Genomic DNA, 20,587 nt, shown 5'->3' on the forward strand with positions numbered 1-20,587 from the left:
CTGTTCCCATACAGCTCCATCTCCCTCTCCTGTTATTGATGTCACAAGTTACATCTTTGTACCTTGTGTGTTTTATGCATTTTTTGACTAGTTTTATACATTTGCATTTTAAATCCTGTAGAAAATACAAAGTGGAATATAAACCAAAATTACAATAATACTAGCTTTTATAATTACCCATGTTATTTACCTCTGCTGGAGATCCTGATTTCTTCTTACAGCCTGAATTACTGTCTAGCATCCTTTAATTTCAAACTGAAGGACTTAAGCATTTCTTGCAAGGCAGGTCTACTGGTAATGAACTCCCTCAGCATTTGTTTATCTGGGAATGTCTTAATTTCTCCCTCATTTAGGAAGAACAATTTTTCTAGTTACAGAATTCTGACAAATTTTTTTCTTCTTTCATCAATTTGAATAAATGAACCCTCTGATTTCTGACCTTCAAGAAAGCTGGTAATCTCACTGAAGATCCCTTGTATGTGACAAGTCACTTCTCTCGCTGCTGCAAGACTCATAGTGTGTCCTTGAGTTGATTCTATCTGGAGTTTGCTGAGCTTCTTTGATGTGTAGACTGAGAGATTTTAGGTCATTATTTCTTCAAATATGCTTCCTGCCTCCCTCTGTTCTGGGATCCCCATAAGGCATGTGCTTGTCCGCTTGCTGGTGTTCCCATGGATCTCTGTGGTTTTGCACACTTTTCATTTTTCCTCAGTAATTTCAACGGTCCTATCTTTAAGTTCATTGATTATTTCTTTTGCCTTGTGTTTTTTCTACTCCCCTATGGGATTTTTCATTTCAGCTCCAGAATTTCTTTTTGGTTCCTTTTTATAATTTCTTATCTCTATGTAAATAACAGTATTGATATTGTTTTCTTTTGTCTCAAAGCAGCTTTGAGACAGAGTTGTTTTCAAGTCATTGTCTAGTCAGTCTGCTGCTTTGTTTAAATGACCTATACTTTCTGGTTTTTTAATATGCCTTGTGACTTTTTGTTGAAAATGACATTTGAATCTTCTAATGTAAATTGGGAAATCAGAGCCTCCTCTCCCTGCAGGGTTGTTGAAGGTGTCTCTGATCAGCTTGAGGTGAGCCCTTAAGGTCTTCACCAGTCTTCCCTGAGCCCGTTTTTCCAAATTCCCCTGTACACAGGGTTGCCTTTTTAAAAAGCAACACATTTATTATCTCACACTTTTCAAAGATCAGGACTCCTGGTACAACTTAAGTTGTCAGCCAGATTGTAGTCCCCTCTCAGGGCTCAACCAGGGAAGAATCCTTACCCATTTCCTGCAGCTTTGTGACTGAGGGTCCTGACTTCTTACTAGTTTTTAGCTTGAGGCCATAGAGGTTGTTTATGCAGTTGTTTCTGAATGTCCTGATGCTTAACTGTTTGGCTCCCAAAACTGGGGAAAAGGGGGGAAAAGAAAACAACTGAAGCTGTTTCTCTAAATCCCCTGAGAGCCACTTCAGCCAGAGGGGGCTGCCTGCCCCCTCGCTCAAAAGCTGCATCCATAATGGGAACACAGAACCTGAGAGATGGAGGGCAAGCCCTGGCGGCCTGCCCCTGGCTCTGGCAAGTTGTCCCAGACCAGCTGCCTGCCACAGGGCTAGGGGTTGGGGACAGGCAGCCACTGCCACACTGAGAGCCGGAACTGACTGGGACTCACCAAAGGTAACCACAACAGGTTTTGTCTAAGTGGAGATGGGTTCCTGGTGCTCCCTACTCTGCCTGCTCCCTGACACCACCGTGGTGCTGTCTGCCTGTGTTCCCAACCCTGTCCCAGTCACTAGGACACAGAGCGTGCCTGTGGGGCATTCCTAGGCTAGGAAACATGTCTGGCTCACTAGGGCTTCTTCACAATACTCTGAGGCTTTGGCTCAAGGGTCTCCCTAGGTAACTGGGGCTTTCAACAAATCAGTACACCTATCTGCGTCCCCACACCTGCCCTGCCTACTCTCAAGAAGTCTGCTCTTTGAAACTTCCTGGCTGTTCCCTTCACCCTCTCCTCAGGCAGCCACATCATCAGACCACCTGTCTTGTGTACTTTACCTGAGGATTGGAAACATTTGTCATACAACATGCCCTCAAGAAGCAGGATGGCATCATTGAGAGGAAAGTCAGGACCTGGGACTGAACCCTGGCTATTAACTTGACCTTGGACATGTTACCTAAACTGTGCCGCAGTTTATTCATTTGTCAAATGGGGGCAACAGCTTCCTCCCGGGCACTGTGCCCTGTAAACGTGTTCGTGCAGACATAGAAGCACTCCCTCATCATGGCGCATGCTGTTCCGGCACAGTGAACATGCATGGCAACGTTCCGCCACGCAGGGTCTCCTCACCAGTCTGCACCATGCTTGCCTGGGAGGCTGCTTCTCCCCTTCTGGTCTGGAGCTGTCCTGGGACCCTGGTGCAGCCTCTCCTGGAAAACAGCATCAGGGTCAGAGTCTGGAGGGCCTTGAGTTTGAAGGCTCCAATTCAGAACTATGACTTAACCCTTCTCTGTAAAATTAGATTAAAATAGGGGGGAGGAGCCAAGATGGCAGCATGAGTAGGGCAGTGGAAATCTCCTCCCAAAACCATATATATATTTGAAAATACAACAAATACAACTATTCCTAAAAGAGACACCAGAAGATACAGTACAACAGCCAGGCTACATCTACACCTGCGAGAACCCAGTGCCTCACGAAGGGGGTAAGATACAAGCCGTGGCCCGGCGGGACCCAAGTGCCCCTCACCCCAGCTCCTGGCGGGAGGAGAGGAGTCAGAGCGGGGAGGGAGAGGGAGCCCAGGACTGCTGAATACCCAGCCCCAGCCATCCGCACCGGGAGTGCAGACACACAGTGTGTGGAGTGCTGGATACTAGGGAAACAGGACAGTAAAACCTGCGAGCGGGTCCCCGCAGCCGGTGCCCCTGGGACAAAATAAAAGCGAGTGCCTTTTGAAAGTCTTAAAGGGACAGGAGCCTCACAGCTGGACGGAAGCGTCCCGGCACACACAGCCCAGCAGCTGGGAATCCCGGGGAACTCTGGGCACCCTAACCCCCTGGGCAGCAGCGCAGCTAGGAGGCCCCTCATGGCAATAAACAGCCTCCCGCCCGTTCCCCCTCTGGCGTGGCCCCACCATGGAGAGCAGCAGCCTGAGACCAGCCACGCCACACCAGCCACACACAGCCTCCCCAGCAGCCGCCCGGGCCAGACTCAAGAGACCCCGTTGGCGCGCAGTTGCTCAGCACAAGCCACTAGGGGTCGCCATTCTCACAGAAGAGAAAGGTGACCAGCAAGTAGGAAGGGACTTTGTTCTCCCAGCTGACACGCGCCAACTGCCCACGACTACCTCGTATCACCATGAAAAGGCAGAAGAATTTGATCCAGACCAGAATCACACAGACATCACCTGAGAGGGAACCTGGGGAGAAAGATTTAATCAATCTTCCTGAAAAAGAATTCAAAATAAAGGAGGGAAAATACAGAAATAAAACAATCTCTGGAAGGACTTAAAAGCAGAATGGATGAAGTGCAAGAGGCCATTAATGGAACAGAAATCAGAGAACAGGAACACAGAGAAGCTGACGCAGAGAGAGATAAAAGGATCTCCAGGAATAAAAGAATATTAAGAGAACTGTGTGACCAATTGAAATGGAAGAATATCTGCATTATAGGGGTACCAGAAGAAGAAGAGAAAGGGGTAGAAAGTGTATTTGAAGAAATAATTGCTGAAAACTTCCCCAAACTGGGGGAGGAAATAATCAAACAGACCACGGAAGCACACAGAACCCCCAACAGAAAGGATCCAAGGAGGACAACACTAAGACACATAATAATTAAAATGGCAAAGATCAAGGACAAGGACAGTATTAAAGGCAGCTAGAGAGAGAAAAAAGGTCACCTATAAAGGAAAACCCATCAGGCTATCATCAGACTTCTCAACAGAAACCTTACAGGCCAGAAGAGAATGGCATGATATATTTAATGCAATGAAACAGAAGGGCCTTCAACCAAGGATACTGTATCCAGCACGATTATCATTTAAATATGAAGGAGGGATTAAATAATTCCCAGACAAGCAAAAGTTGAGGGAATTTGCCCCCCACAAACCACCTCTTCAGGGTATTTTAGAGGGACTGCTCTAGATGGGAGCACTCCTAAGGCCAAAGAGATGTCACCAGAGAAAATAAAATCACAGCAAAGAAAGCAGACCAACCAAATACTAACTAGGCAAAAAATAAAATCAACTACCCACACAAGCAGTCAAAGGAAACACAAAAGAGCACAAAATAAAACACCTAACATATAAAGAAAGGAGGAAGAGGAATAAGAAGGGATAGAAATAAAGAATCATCAGACTATGTTTATAATAGCTCAATAAGCAAGTTAAGTTAGACAGTAAGATACTAAAGAAGCTAACCTTGGACCTTTGGTAACCACAAATCTAAAGCCTGCAATGGCAATAAGTAAATTATCTTTCAATAATCACCCTAAATGTAAATGGACTGAATGCACCAATCAAAAGATGCAGAGTAATAGAATGGATAAAACAAGCAAGACCCATCTATATGCTGCTTACAAGAAACTCACCTCAAACCCAAAGACATGTACAGACTAAAAGTCAAGGGATGGAAAAAGATATTTCATGCAAACAGGGAGAAGATAGCAGGTAGGTGTTGCAGTACTAGTATCAGACAAAATAGACTTCAAAACAAAGAAAGTAACAAGAGATAAAGAAGGACATTACATAATGATAAAGGGCTCAGTCCAACAAGAGGATATAACCATTCTAAATATATATGCACCCAACACAGGAGCACCAGCATATGTGAAACAAATACTAACAGAACTAAAGGGGGAAACAGACTGCAATGCATTCATTCTAGGAGACTTCAACACACCACTCACCCCAAAGGATAGATCCACCGGGCAGAAAATAAGTAAGGACACAGAGGCACTGAACAACACACTAGAACAGATGGACCTAATAGACATCTATAGAACTCTACATCCAAAAGCAACAGGATACACATTCTTCTCAAGTGCACATGGAACATTCTCCAGAATAGACCACATACTAGGCCACAAAAAGAGTCTTAGTAAATTCCAAAAGATTGAAATTCTACTAACCAACTTTTCAGACCACAAAGGTATAAAACCAGAAATACATTGTACAGAGAAAACAAAAAGGCTCACAAACACATGGAGGCTTAACAACATGCTCCTAAATAATCAATGGATCAATGACCAAATTAAAATAGAGATCAAGGACTATATGGAAACAAATGACAACAACAATACAAAGCCCCACTTCTGTGGGATGCAGTGAAAGCAGTCCTAAGAGGAAAGTATATAGCAGTCCAGGCATACTTAAAGAACGAAGAACAATCCCAAATGAATAGTCTAACATCAATTATCGAAATTGGATAAAGAAGAACAAATGAGGCCTAAAGTCAGCAGGAGGAGGGACATAATAAAGATCAGAGAAGAAATAAACAAAATTGAGAAGAATAAAACAATAGAAAAAATCAATGAAACCAAGAGCTGGTTCTTTGAGAAAATAAAATAGATAAGACTCTATCCAGACTTATTAAGAGAAAAAGAGAATCAACACACATCAACAGAATCAGAAACGAGAGAGGAAAAATCACAACAGACTCCACAGAAATACAAAGAATTATTAGAGACTACTATGAAAACCTATATGCTAACTAGCTGGAAAACCTAGAAGAAATGGACAACTTCCTAGAAAAACACAACCTTCCAAGACTGACCAAGGAAGAAACACAAAATTTAAACAAACCAATCATGAGCAAATAAATTGAAGTAATAGAAAAACTACCCAAGAGCAAAACCCCCAGGCCAGATGGATTTACCTCAGAATTTTATCAGACATACAGAGAAGACATAATACTCATTCTATGAAGCCAACATCACCCTAATACCAAAACCAGGCAAAGACCCCGCCAGAAAAGAAAATTACAGACCAATATCCCTGATGAATGTAGATGCAAAAATACTCAACAAAATATTAGCAAACCGAATTCAAAAATATATCAAAAGGATCATACACCATGACCAAGTGGGATTCATCCCAGGGATGCACGGATGGTACAACATTTGAAAATCCATCAACATCACCCACCACATCAACAAAAAGAAGGACAAAAACCACATGATAATCGCCATAGATGCTGAAAAAGCATTCAACAAAATTCAACATCCATTCATGATAAAAACTCTCAGTAAAATGGGTTATAGAGGGCAAATACCTCAACATAATAAAGGCCATATATGATAAACCCACAGCTAACATCATACTGAACAGCAAGAAGCTGAAAGCTTTTCCTCTGAGATCGGGAACAAGACAGGGATGCCCACTCTCCCCACTGTTATTCAACGTGGTACTGGAGGTCCTAGCCACAGTAATTAGACAAAACAAAGAAATATCAAGGAATCCAGATTTGTAAAAAAGAAGTTAAACTGTCACTACTTGCAGATGACATGATATTGTACATAAAAAACCCTAAAGACTCCACCCCAAAACTACTAGAACTGATATTGGAATACAGCAAAGTTGCAGGATACAAAATTAACACAGAAATCTGTGGCTTTCCTATACACTAACAATGAACCAATAGAAAGAGAAATCAGGAAAACAATTCCATTCACAATTGCATCAAAAAGAATAAAATACCTAGGAATAAACCTAACCAAAGAAGTGAAAGACGTATACCCTGAAAACTATAAGACACTCTTAAGAGAAGTTAAAGAAGACACTAACAAATGGAAACTCATCCCATGCTCTTGGCTAGGAAGAATTAATATCGTCAAAATGGCCATCCTGCCCAAAGCAATGTACAGATTTGATGCAATCCCTATCAAATTACCAACAACCTTCTTCAGGGAACTGGAACAAATAGTTCAAAAATTCATGTGGAAACACCAAAGACCCCGAATAGCCAAAGCAACCCTGAGAAGGAAGAATAAAGTGGGGGGTATCTTGCTCCCCAACTTCAAGCTCTACTACAAAGCCACAGTAATCAAGACAATTTGGTACTGGCACAAGAACAGAGCCACAGACCAGTTGAACAGAATAGAGACTCCAGACATTAACCCAAACATATATGGTCAACTAATATTCGATAAAGGGGCCACGGACATACAATGGGGAAATGACAGTCTCTTCAACAGATGGTGCTGGCAAAACTGGACAGCTACATGTAGGAGAATGAAACTGGATCACTGTCTAACCCCATACACAAAAGTAAATTCAGAATGGATCAAAGACCTGAATGTAAGTCATGAAACCATAAAACTCTTAGAAAAAAAACAAAGGCAAAAATCTCTTGTACATAAACATGAGCGACTTCTTAATGAACATATCTCCCCGGGCAAGGAAAACAAAAGCAAAAATGAACAAGTGGGACTCTATCAAGCTGAAAAGCTTCTGTACTGCAAAGGACACCATCAATAGAACAAAAAGGTACCCTACAGTATAGGAGAATATATTCATAAATGACAGATCTGATAAAGGGTTGACATCCAAAATATATAAAGAGCTCATGCACCTCAACAAACAAAAAGCAAATAATCCAATTAAAAAATGGTCAGAGGAGCTGAACAGACAGTTCTCCAAAGAAATTCAGATGGCCAACAGACACATGAAAGATGATCCACATCGCTTGTCATCAGAGAAATGCAAATTAAAACTACAATGAGATATCGCCTCACACCAGTAAGGATGGCTACCATCCAAAAGACAAAGAACAACAAATGTTGGCGAGGTTGTGGAGAAAGGGGAACCCTCCTACACTGCTGGTGGGAATGTAAGTTAGTTCAACCATTGTGGAAAGCAGTATGGAGGTACATCAAAATGCTCAAAATAGAAATTCCATTTGACCCAGGAATTCCACTCCTAAGAATTTACCCTAAGAATGCAGCAGCCCAGTTTGAAAAAGACAGATGCACCCCTATGTTTATTGCAGCACTATTTACAATAGCCAAGATATGGAAGCAACCTAAAGTGTCCGTCAGTAGATGAATGGATAAAGAAGATGTGGTACATATACACAATGGAATATTATTCAGCCATAAGAAGAGAACAAATCCTACCATTTGCAACAACATGGATGGAGCTAGAGGGTATTATGCTCAGTGAAATAAGCCAGGCGGAGAAAGACAAGTACCAAATGATTTCACTCATCTGTGGAGTATAAGAACAAAGGAAAACTGAAGGAACAAAACAGCAGCAGAATCACAGAACCCACGAATGGACTAACAGTTACCAAAGGGAAAGGGACTGACAAGGATGGGTGGGAAGGGCGCGAAAAGGGGGGGTGGGTGGGAAAGAAAGGGGGCCATACGATTAGCATGTATAATGTGGGGGGGGCACGGGGAGGGCTGCGCAACACAGAGAAGACAAGTAGTGATTCTATAGCATCTTACTACGCTGATGGACAGTGACTGTAATGGGGTTTGTGGGGGGGACTTGGTGAAGGGGGGAGCCTAGTAAACATAATGTTCCTCATCTAATTGTAGATTAATGATACCAAAAAAAATATGATTAAAATGAAAAGATCACAACACCAATGATTCTCAGAAATGTGGACAAAAGAATCTCACAAAAAGACATCATGTCAGAACAGTCCTTCCCTCTGGGGAGCAGCTGAGGGAGCTTCTGCATCCCTGGACCTGCGTCCCTTGGTCTGGGTTGTGGTAAATGAGTGACTACAGATGTAAAATTGTTCACCGAGTGAAAGAGACAGAGCGTCCACCATCAAAGCTGCAGCCACAGCAGGAGGGGAGCCCTGGGTGGCTGGCTCGTCCCTCCCCGGCTTCCACATGAGGGCAGTGCCTCTCCGCCTCCCGAGTGGGGCTGAGCAGGGTGACTGGGGGAGCCTTGCCCGGCCAGATACACTGGCGGTTAGTCTCCCCCCACTTCCCTCACATGAAGATTTCCCATTCTCTGCACAGGCCATGCAAGCTCACCAGCCACACTCACCCCAGCAGCTGCTGCCCCGAGCCCTTCCCCACACCGAGCACCTCATTTCCCACTGCAGCCGGCAGGCCTGAGGCTCTGCTCTCTGGCACCAGCTGTCCTTGGAGGGAGGGGTGGCCAGGTGCAGGCCTACCCCAGCACTCACGCTTCTCCTGAGACCGCCCAGTGCCCCTCTAAGCGGGCTCTCCCTGTCTACTGTCACCTCCCTTCCCACTCACCATGCAGCAGCCACAGGGAAGTTGGTGAAAATGCCGCTACAGGGCACTGCCCTCTCGGGAGGCGGCAGGATGCTGGGCAGCCTGCAGTCCCGCCAACCAGTTGGAGCTGCTCCCAGAGTCCATCAGGTGGGGTCCTGGGGGCAGGGATCAGCCGACGGTGGGCTCAGATGCCCCCAAGATGGGCACTCGGTCCCCCTGGATCCCCATTCTGATGTCGGTGTCCTGGAGGGCTTCTGCCTCAGCCTCTCACTGTTTGCAGGCAGAGTTCTACAGAAAGTGCCCTTGCTCACAGCTGGACCACACGCTCCTGAAATGGAAATGAGGAAATGCCACTGGCTTTTAAGGGAAGAATAGCAAGGTTAGGAGAGTCCTGTGCAGGATCCTCTACAATCCCCCACCATCCAGGCCGGTCAGATCCCAGCCTGGAGGAGCCTGTGGGGAGGAAGCTGCCACCTCTGCCAGGTGATGAGGCCTCAGGTCACGGGATGACTCGAGGAAAGGAAGAGGGCTGGCCAGCACCGGCCCTGCCCCGGCCCGTAGACCGCGCGTGTCCTCGGCCCTCGCCTGTCAGGCAGGGCTGGCACCTCGTCTAGTTCACCCACCCTGGAGGGCACAGAGTAGGATCCGCATCCAGGGACCCCCAGGGACAAGCCTGTCCTTGTGCTGGTCTGCCAGTGACAGCGGCTTTCCGTCATGATGGTTGTGGTGACGCTGCTGCAGGGGGCCTGACACGGGGCCCAGCGGCCATGATCGCTGTGAGGCATCATGAGAGGCCGTACTGGACTTTTCGTCAAAAAAAGCCTGCTTTGTGCAGACAAGATGAGCAGCTGCTGCCGGCGTCTGCTCTCCTGGAGATGAGGCAGTACTCGTGGATGCTTCACTTCATGCAAAAACACTCTGGAAGCCTTGAAACAACACTAGTGGAAGCCAGACTAGAAGGTAAATTCAGAGAAATAAATCTATAGGCCACTTATAAAGATCTGGAGAGCTCCTACTCTTTACTCAGGCTCAACATTGAAAGTTTCACAAATTTTGTGAACTAAACAGACATCTAAATGTATGGTATGAGCTGAGCTGACGGCTGATATAAGAACAAAAGCTCAGTGTTCAGGGGATGCCTCAAAACATACCTGGTGTTGGGGGATGGAACTGGAACAACAGCCTCCAGAACCCGCCAGAAGAATGAAGGCCAACCTCAGCACTAAATGCCCTTGTCCAAGTTCTGATCTCAGGGAAGCAAAAAGCAGTTTTCTAAAGGTGAAGATGGCAGAGAAAAGTACGCCTGCACACTGAGCAGGGTGGAGTGCAGCAGCAGACCCGCCTGGTGAGCAGGGGGGCCCGGCCACGTGTCTGGGTCAGTCCTGCCACAGGTGAGGCCAGGCTGACCTGCACCTGGGGCTCCAGCTAGGAGGGATGGGTCCACACCATAGACAAGATGTGACCATGGGGGCGTGGACCTGGATGCCACGGCTCCTTCAGGAGATAGAAACGCCTCAGGAGGTGGGTCAGAGGGATTCTTTTTTTTAAAAATTTTTTTATTAAGGTATTATTGATATACACTCTTATGAAGGTTTCACATGAAAAAACAATGTGGTCACTAAATTTACCATATTATCAAGTCTCCACCCGTACCCCAATGCAAGCACTGTCTGTCAGTGTAGTAAGATGCCACAGATCCACTATGTGCCTTCTCTGTGCTACACTGTTCTCCCCGTGATACCCCACACCATGTGTACTAAACATAATACCCCTCAATCCCCCTCTCCCTCCCTCCCCACCCACCCTCCCCTTTGGTAACCACTAGTCCCTTCTTGGAGTCTCTGAGTCTGCTGCTATTTTGTTCCTTCAGTTTTGCTTTGTTGTTATACTCCACAAATGAGGGAAATCATTTGGCATTTGTCTTTCTCTGCCTGGCTTATTTCACTGAGGGGTCAGAGGGATTCTGAAGAAACTGACTGATGGGGTTGAGTTGGATACTCACTCACAGGCTCTTAAAAAAAGCTGAAACCTAACGGCTGCTAAAGGGGCAAAGAGAGAGGAACCCGTCGGTGGCCTTAACACCAGAAACCCCCAGGCAGAGCGCTTCGCTGCACCCACAGAAGACAGTGGTAGATAAAGACACCAGGTCGTCATGACCTTGGAATGATACAATGTTAGGTCAATCATGTTCAGTGAAACTGAGAAAACATTCCACAAACTTTTATAAAAACTTAAAAGTTAGAAATTATTTAAATGAGTTTGAAAAATATTTAAATAGGCTTGGTCTGTACCCGAGGGGTTGGTGAGTTCTGACTGGCTTTTGGCAGCAGTACAGACATCAGGATCCAATTCCGAGGCAGAGAACTCCGCTCTGAGGAAGTCGATTGCATTAACTCATGACCGTGTTAACTCAGAAAGCTGGTGCTGGGGATACACTATTGTTCCCATTTCCTTTTGTGAGTCTCTAAACAAAAACCAGTGGTAGAAAATGAAATGTAGATGTTCCAGCAGGAAGTACACTGAGATAAAGAAATGAATTTGTACTGAATATTAAATCTGGATCGAATTCCTTGTGAAGAGAGAGAGGAGAATCTTCAATAGAAGAGATCAGACATGAATGTGAAGAGTTGGAAGCTGACAGAGAGATCACAGTTCTTCCAGAAACATCAGAAATCCTCAATGGCCACCTTCAAAGCCAGCTTATTTCCCATGAGAGAAACACTCACAGTACCTTAAGAAAAGAAAATGCAAACTTAAAACAATAATTACTTGGAAAGAATTCAGAGTTTAACATATGTCCCCAATGTTTCAAGTGAGGCATGGGCAGAGGCCTGAGAGGCCCACCAGGGAATCCTCTGGAACCAGATTCCCGAGGGAGAAGGAACACGGCACCACAATGGTGCAGGGCCCTAGGCTGTGACCTGCATCCCCCAGGCCCTCTGCAGAAGGGACCCTCCACTGGCCGTGCCCACCCTCCCGGTGACCAGGCAGAGCCAAGACCCTCAGACTCACTGGCTGGAACCAGTGGCTGAGACTCTCTGGTCCTTCCCAGGTGCTACTGAGGGGGCCCCAGGACCGGCCCCTAGAGCACCTGTCCTTCACTGTGTTGAGGAAACTGAGGACGGGGCCTCCCAGGAATTCCTCCCCCAGTGGGTTTCACTGGCCCAACACATACTCCACTGATGACCCATGTCCGCAGCAGGCGCTGGATCCCAAATGTGCCAATTGGAAGACCCAGACGTTATTTAAATGTGAATCTTATAAATTGCTTTCACTTCATTCTGTTTGTAGGTAGTACTGATACAGAATTTTTGTTGCTAATAAGGTCACAAAAACAATCCATAAATACAGCAATAGTTTGTCTTCTACAATAATTTTGACTATTTTCTTTTGGATTTTATTGCTGTTATTTAAGTGATTGCATAAAAGTTAACTGAAGGCTTCATAATATTTTAAATTCTTAGGATATGATTTATAAATACATGAATCTTATTACAAACTTATTTCCATTCTATTTGGCCTCTGGCTAGTATAAAAATAGTACTTTTGTTTTGCTGCTTAACAAGTTTCTTCTAATGGCCCAGAAACAGAGCAATTTCTTGTTTCTTCTCCAAAGTAATGTTGCAGTTTCTTTTAGTTTCACTTATGTAGTCAGCTGATTATCTAAGTGCTCAAATGGAAACTTAGCAACAATTAGAATCCTTTGGGGCTTACTTTAAAACTGAACTTCATTTAAAGGTGAATTTTATAAGAAACTGTTTCCTTCTTTCTGGGTCTGGAGGATGAGAAGCTGGGTTTTCTGGGTGAAGTTCCTGGTCGGTGTGAGCACGCTGGTGCACCTGGGGGCCTCAGAGTTCATTTCTGTGAACCAGAGGTCAGATTTCATCTAGTTTTTAAGGTTAGAGTAAGTTAACATAAATGTATTTTCATTTACAGTTTTAAAAACTCACACTTCTGTAAAATAGAACTTAATAAAAATTTAAATCCATTTTAAGTTAAATAGATTTAAATTAAAATAAAATGCCTGGAAGTGACATGCCAAGGTGGAAGATTAGGACTAGGACACCCCACGTGGGAACATGAGGTGAGCAGCTAGAGGCTGTGGCTAAAATAACCAGCGGCCCTGGGAGCAAAGACCTGTTGGGCAGCACAAACCCCAGGCAAGGAGGAGCTACAGAAGGGCAGGAAATTTCAAGGCACTTCTCCTGCCCTTGGTCCACACCCTCCCCAGCAAGGCATGGCTGATGGTTTGGGGGATGGGGCTGCCTGGTCCCCAGGCTCCCTTCACAGCCCAGAGAACAAAGCAGACTGACGTGCAGCATGCTTACCTGACCAGCTGCCTGAGAGAAGGGTCGTGTTGCCTAACTTGGAGCTCAGTCAAAAGCCACTCAGCTCCAGGTGTGCCTGCGAAAACCAGGCTTCCTGCAGGCCCTGGGCAAGAGTCCTGACTGCGGAATAGACGGAACGTCTGAGGCCCCTGAAGGGAAGTGGGGTGACTCTCAGCAAACCTGTGTGTGAACAAGCATACGAGCATGCAGGGAACTGGAGAAAGCCCAAGGCAGGCCGCGGGAGGATGCACGTCCAGAACAAGCCGGGGAGACCCCAGGCCCCCACACTGGGCTGATGGGCCGGGACACCCCTGCACACAGCCAGCCCGCAAGGACTGGGACGGGGTCTTCGTGAAACGCCCAGTATTCAACAAAAGATCACAAGGCAGAAAAACAAACATGGTTTGCACACAGGAAAAACGAATCTCCAGAAACTTCTGAAAAAACATGGGCATCAGGCTGATTAGACAGAGACCTGACGACGGCCGCCACAGACATGCTCGGAGCCGAGGGCCACACGGACAGAGGACTGACGGAATCAGGGAGGTGCTGTAGGAACAAGTCAAGGTCTCAACAGAGAGAGATTAAAAGAGCCAAAGAGAAATTCTGGAGCTGAAAAGTAGTTACATAAGAACAAGAACTATGAAACTCCTGGATGAAACATGGGGAGGGTGTCCTGACATCAGGCTTGGCACATTCCTTGGACATGACAGAGCGAGCATAATCAGCTGGAGAAAAACTAGGTGATTAGGCTATATCCAAACCTAAAGCTTGCACGGGAAAGGCGGCCCACAGAATGGGAACAGGGGCTAATATCCAGAAGACACAAGAACTCCTACAACTTAAAAAAACAAAAACCCGATCTAACAATGGAGAGTAGATCTGAAGAATTATTTCTCCAAAGATACACAATGGTAATAAGCTTGTGAAAAGGTGCCCAACATCACTGATCAGAAGGGAAATGCAAACAAAACCCTGTGAGACACCACTTTACACCAGCTAGGATGGTTATTGTGAAAACAGAAAACAAGCACTGCTGAGAATGCAGAGAAGCTGGAGGGCCTGGGCGCCGCTGCAGGGGGTGTAGAATGGTGCAGTCGCTGGGGAAAGCTCTATGGTGAGTCTGCAAAAAATTAGAAATAGGACTGCCATGTGACCCAGCAATCCCACGGCTGTGGACGTTCCCAGAATGAAAGCTGAGAGTTGAACAGGTATTTGTGCAGCCACATTCACAGCGGCATTATTCACGGCAGCCAAAGGATGGAAGGAATCCAAGTGTCCATCGACGGAGGAACGGATACACATGATGTGGGTGATGGATACGCGACGCAACACTCAGTCTCATGAAGGAAGTAAGTTCTGGCACCTGCCACCACACGGGTGAACCCTCAGGACGTCAGGCACAGGACAAATCCCGCAAGATTCTAGTTTCGTGAGACTCCTGGAGGAGTCAAATACACAGACAGGGTAGAAAGCTGGTGCCAGGCCCTGGGGTGCGGTGGGGTTAGCGTTTAATGGTGCAGAGTTTGGGTAGATGAGAGAAGTTCCAGAGATGGTGGTGGTGGTTAAACGTGAATGTACTTAATGCCACAGACCCGCATAACAGAAAATGTTTATATAAATGTTATGTGTATTTCACTGCAATAAAAAAACCCAATGTCTAGTAACTGTACTTCCCTTGATGTGTTTGGCGAATCAGGCATACACCAGGCGTGGCCCCTTCTGTTTTTCCTCAGCTCCTAAGGATTCCTGATGTTCCCACTTAACGACTGAGCTCAGAATATGCTCCATCCCCACTGGGGAATGCTCGTCTCCCTAGAAGCTTGGGGCATGGTGGCAAGCCTGGCACAGAAGCTGGGGCCCTGCTCACCAGCGCACGGCCTTCCCTTTACCCAAATGCCATCCACGTGACCTCTGCAACCACCACAGTCAGTGAGCACTTGGCTTTCAAACGACTCCTGACCCCAGCTTATGAGGCCATTGTACTCACAGTGAGAACTGTTGGGGGCACGTTCCCCACTTCACAGTCCCCATCAGCTGCCAGTCTGCAATCAGCTGTCATCTTAGACACATGGCTTTCGTAATGGTCATTCCAGAATCCAAAACTCTCATGAAGACAGCCCTGTAAGTAATTGTAAAACAACTGACAATTAGCTCCAAAGAAGGAACAGGCCAGTCCAGTCAGGCGGCCAGAAGCTGGCCGCTCTGTCCATGCTCCAGGGTGCAGCTAAGGGGGCGGCAGTCAGGCGGGCCGAGGTGCAATCCCTCTCCATGACTGGCTCTGGGACCCTGGGTGAGTGCCTCACCTTCTGAGCTGGCAGTCCCCTCCCGGTAGAGCAGAGACCTGGCTCTGGGCTTCCAAGGACGAGGCCAGTGTGAAGTCCCCTGCTGCGAATGCTGGCGTCCCAGGAGCGATCTGGCACCACCTCGGCCCAGAGCTGCTGCCTCTGCACATTTGGTTACTAGAAGCCCCTTGGGGCTGGACGCTGGTGCTACCGAGACCAGCCACAGGCTTCACCCCAGGCTAGCTAGGGCCATGGTACAAAGAGGACAGCAGGCCTGGGAGCCCCGAGTTGTCCTCGCAGCAGACGGAGCACTTCCCAAAGGGGTGAGTCCTTCCAAACTCAGAATCGCAATTTGAGAACCAAAAGGGCGACGGCCCCAGTCGTGCTTCACCGTTATCTCATCCCGCTGGTGTGCTGGGAACTGCCCCCACGTCTTCCAGGGCAGAGCTTAACTTTGTTCTCTCTCCGCCCTTGGTGTGGATGGATAGGATGAAGAACGACCAGCTGGTGGAGCCGAAGCCCCTGCGCATGCAGGTTACACTCAGCTGCAGCCCCGGAATACATAAACCCGGCTGAGGGGGCCCCAGTCCCCCACGTGCCCCTCCTGCCCTCCACTTGGCACTCCTCGTCACCGTCACACACGCTGAGCAGTTTTGGTTCATGCGGAGACCACGCCCGGGCAGCACGTGTCCATTACCAGGAAGCCACACGGGAGCAGGACTCCTGCTGGCCTGGGGCCTCCAGTCCCTGAGGGGCTCAGAGGGCTGCAGGCAGACACACCCCACACAAACAAGCATTTTAACACATGGAAGGCATGACACATCCTTTTATAAAATATTTATTCTAAAAAAATCACACTGTACAAATTTAGATAGAATCTTCTCAATGCTCATATTTATAAAAATGTGAACATTTAACAGACTGGAGTTAAGCTTCTGTTGCTGTTTCTTTTTAAATAAGGAAGGAAAAAGTGATTTTTTTCCCCCAGGTATGATAGTAAACATCCAGATGACATCCAAAGAGCCAGCTGACAGAAAGCGTAAGGCCCGCCTGCCACCTCCGTCCCGCTCCTCCCAGGGGCTCCGCACCCGGGCATCGGGGGACGGCGCTGCCTGCAGGTCACAAGGCCTGTGGACCCACGCCTAATGCTCAGTGGGATTCCCAGAGCTGGTTACATACAGCATAAAGCTTGTGCTTAAAGGACAACCAGCATGATCTGTTCATAATTTCCTGTTTCTCTAACAAAGGTTTTCTGTACACTTCTTACAAAGGTCTGTACAAAGCAGGAGACTCCTGTGAGGTGTAATTTCTGAAAGAGTTAAAAATGGAAGATACAGAATTGTTTTCCACAGTTCAATCTGTACATTCACACAGAGGGAGGAATATGATAAAAAAAGAATTCACAAAGAAATTCCAGACCAGGGAATCCTGGTTACTTAAAAGATCAATTTAAAAGCTTAGGCGGAGGCTGGGCCCTGCCATTTCTAAGCACTTCACTGTCTAGTGCAGGCTCCTCCCTTGCACACACCTTCAGGAGGGCAGCTGCAGCCGGCTCACACCGCAGGACTCCTGCACATACCATGGCTGGCGCGGCAGAGCTGTAAAGGCTGTGGGCTCGGGAGGGGCCGGGTCACAGCCACGGGTGCCAGGCGGGGTCCATGCGGCACAGGTTGTCCAGGCTGTTGGCGGCGGCCACCAGGGTGTTCACCTTGCTCTCCCCGCCTTCAAACTGGGCCAGGCTGTGCAGGCGGGTCACGATGGCGGTGACAGCCTTCTGCACGAGGGAGACCAGCTGCTGGCTGTCCATGTTCTCGGGCTGCCCGGCAGCCGAAAGAGGAGAGGACGTATCCTCCTGTGTTTTTTTGTGCCAAGCAATGATCTCATCCCGGAGCACTGTTTTCAGGATGCCGTCCACCTGCGGGAAGAGAAGGAAACAATCTGTGTTTGACCAACAACCCAGAGGGGCAGCTTCCCAATGACACTGCTTGGCCGCAGCAGCCGTGGGGCTAGCCAGCCTGGGCACCCAGCGCTGGGGCATGTGCCCTGTGCATGTGCTGGAGAAGCCGCCTGGGGTGAGATCTGCTGCCTCAAGAGCGCCAGGACATGTGTGTCTATGGCCCCTGCCACCACCAGGCTGTTGACTGGTGCCAATGTGTTAATCCATCTGTTCCACTCCAGGCCTTTGGGGGCCTGGTCGGGCAGACCTGTTCCTGGCCCTGCTGCTAGGAGTGCACAACACAAACACCACGCCCCCTGCCCCTATAATGGGGGCTTAGGTCCCCCTGTGACTGGCCAGGTGATGGGCGCTGTGGAGAAAGCAGCAGGTAAGGAGGGTTCAGCAGGGTTCTCAGCAGGAGACGTTAAGAGGTCACATTTGGGTAGAGATGGGACGGAATGTAAGGCACATCTCAGGCTGAGAGAACAAAACTCGGGCCAAGTAGCACAAGTCTCCCTGGACATCCTGGAGGATCAGCGAGAGCTGTTGCCAGGCCTCCGTGCAGTCACAGCACAGATGCCGGGTCTGGCCCCAGCTCCGGCACTTGGTTTCCCTGTTTATACACAGGACATAGCAATAAGGCCCCTTCCCCCACATTACATGGAGACTAAAAGCTAGCAGCTATAGAGGGTCCAGAAGAGAGAGCACTGCTGCAGACACCCCAGTCCCAGTCACATTCAGAGCCTGCACAGCGCTTTTTCACCTCAGGCTCCCAGGCTGGTGAGAGTGACTTCAGACCAGCAGGTTGAAGGCTTATCCTGTCTGACTTGCTCCCAACACAATGTTTTTAGGAGAGATTCCTGCACAGAATGGTCTACATTTCAGCCTTAACCTAAGTGCATCCCCTTGACTTAGCTGCTAAGAAATTTGGGCCCAAGTGTGGAGAAGACCCAGCCCCACCCCGTTTACACCAGCAGAGTCTATGTAAACAGTCACACACAGTGTTACTCCACGTTGTAATAAAATATGGAGAGTCTTCTTCATTCTTTTCAAAGTTTCCAAACTAAATGCCATCCTAAGGATTACCCTATCATTCCTATAAGTGTAACATTTCTGTATAAAAGAGAACTTCCTATTTCAAGCCGTAAGCCAAAGGCGGATGGTGGGAACTGCTATTCACTGCACTGTTCAGAGTACAAACTCCTCCCAAGAAGAAACTGAAAGACCAGATCACAGCAGCATATGTGCATAGATACACCGTTCCCCAAAAGCAGCCGCACTAATGGGGGTGTTCAGTGTACCACTAACATCAAAAAGAACAAGAGGAGCAGCTAATACAAGGTCCTTGTTCACAGCTAAGCATTTATTCAATAACCTAAAAACAGTTCTGAGTAAATGTTTTTGGAAAGCAACTGCTGTCTAAAGCCTTCTGTGGTCACAAACTGCTTATTTGGGAAAAAAAGAAAAAAATAAGGTACAACGCATCTCATAAGTTAAGACAAATAATCTGTGTCCAGTCCCCAACTAGGAAGATATTAGTATCTCGGTGGTGAGGAGACAGGCTCAGGGTCCGAATGAACTGGACCTGAATCCCCGCCTGCTTCTCCCTGCTGGGGGCCCCCTGACAGACACCTGCCCTCCCGGCCTCAGGGCTCCCATCCGCACCACCGCTGGGGGAAGTGGGTGGTGTTGTGCTGGGCACAGAGAAGGTGCCGGGGAGTGGCCACCGTCCTGTCCCCGGGCAGGGCTCTCACACTCCTTCAAGCAGCAGGGCGCCTTGTCACACCTCACACCTCTGGGAGGTGAGCCCATGCCTCCCATGCACTTGTTTAGGCCCCACAACTACAGCCCTGGTGAGGTAGGTGCTGCCTTAGAGAACATCGCTGCCCTTTTATACAGCAGAATGGTCTGCAAAAATTGGCAATTTATCCAACAGAGGCTTCTAGATCTCTTTTTGTAAATGGAGTTCTCAACATCCTAAACATTTCTGGATGGAGAACACCGTAAAACCCCTTTTCCCAAATGAATACACTTTAATTGTACTATAACAACTAGGTTTTCTAACTTGGCTTTCTCTTCCTCGTCAGCAGATCAGCAGCTCCTGCCAGGACACATGTGCACTGAGCAACCCCAGCCTGAGCCTTCTGTGGGACATGGCGACCCACCTTAAAGTTTGGCTGAGCGAAGCACCGTGCGACGGCGATCATGGAGGCAGTCAATGGGCCAGAGACGCCAATGGTGGTCAGAAACTCAGAAATGTTGGGTGTGAGGCGAAAAGGGACAGGTCGGTTGGCATCTAAGTCTCCAGTTGCATCATTTATATCAAATCGAAAGTAGGCAACATTCAGTTTGCCTGTGTCCTAAATATGAGGAGGAGAATTTCAGAACTTACACAGCAGAGTGTAGTTGTTAGTAGAGAGGGTCTGTCTGGTCTGGCTATTCACACCAAATTACCTGAGCAATCTGTAACATCTCGGGGTTGAGTCTATTTAAATGCAAGACGAATTCTGCAAAGCCAATCAGTGCGAGCTGGATGGTGAACATCTTCCGGAATGTCCAGTAGTCTGTGGCGTTGGGGAATGTGTGCAGAGCCCACTCTTTAAGCATGCTGCGTGGCACCATGTTACTCTGAACCTCCTTGAGGATGTCTCGAAGGACCTGAAGGGACACAACATTCTGTCACTCTTCCACTGAATTTTGGTACCAGTACAGTGAATTTTAAAAGCTGACAAATACATATGCATTGTCATTTGACTAAACACGGGGATGCACAAGACCAGTTGGCTTCCTTCTAGGATCCCACATCTTTTGCTCAAAGCCGTCTGAACAAAAGCCTTCGTTTCCTGGGTGAGATCT

General features: G+C 47.5%; 1 protein-coding gene across 11 annotated transcripts in view; it reads right to left on the reverse strand.

Annotated features, from left to right (window-relative positions):
- Window positions 1–16,616: 16,616 nt before the first annotated feature.
- TRRAP (transformation/transcription domain associated protein) overlaps window positions 16,617–20,587 on the reverse strand; it is a 111,119-nt gene continuing 107,148 nt past the window's right edge. For all 11 annotated transcript variants that reach the window (XM_036897094.2, XM_036897102.2, XM_036897104.2 and 8 more), the window contains 3 exons: window positions 20,186–20,389; window positions 19,897–20,091; window positions 16,617–17,710 (listed from right to left, as the gene is read on the reverse strand). In XM_036897094.2, the coding sequence (XP_036752989.1) occupies window positions 17,426–17,710; window positions 19,897–20,091; window positions 20,186–20,389 (684 nt within the window). In that variant the 3' untranslated portion in view covers window positions 16,617–17,425. The remainder of the gene's footprint in view (window positions 17,711–19,896; window positions 20,092–20,185; window positions 20,390–20,587) is intronic.

Source organism: Manis pentadactyla, chromosome 10 (assembly GCF_030020395.1).
Source record: "Manis pentadactyla isolate mManPen7 chromosome 10, mManPen7.hap1, whole genome shotgun sequence".
NCBI lineage: Eukaryota > Metazoa > Chordata > Mammalia > Pholidota > Manidae > Manis > Manis pentadactyla.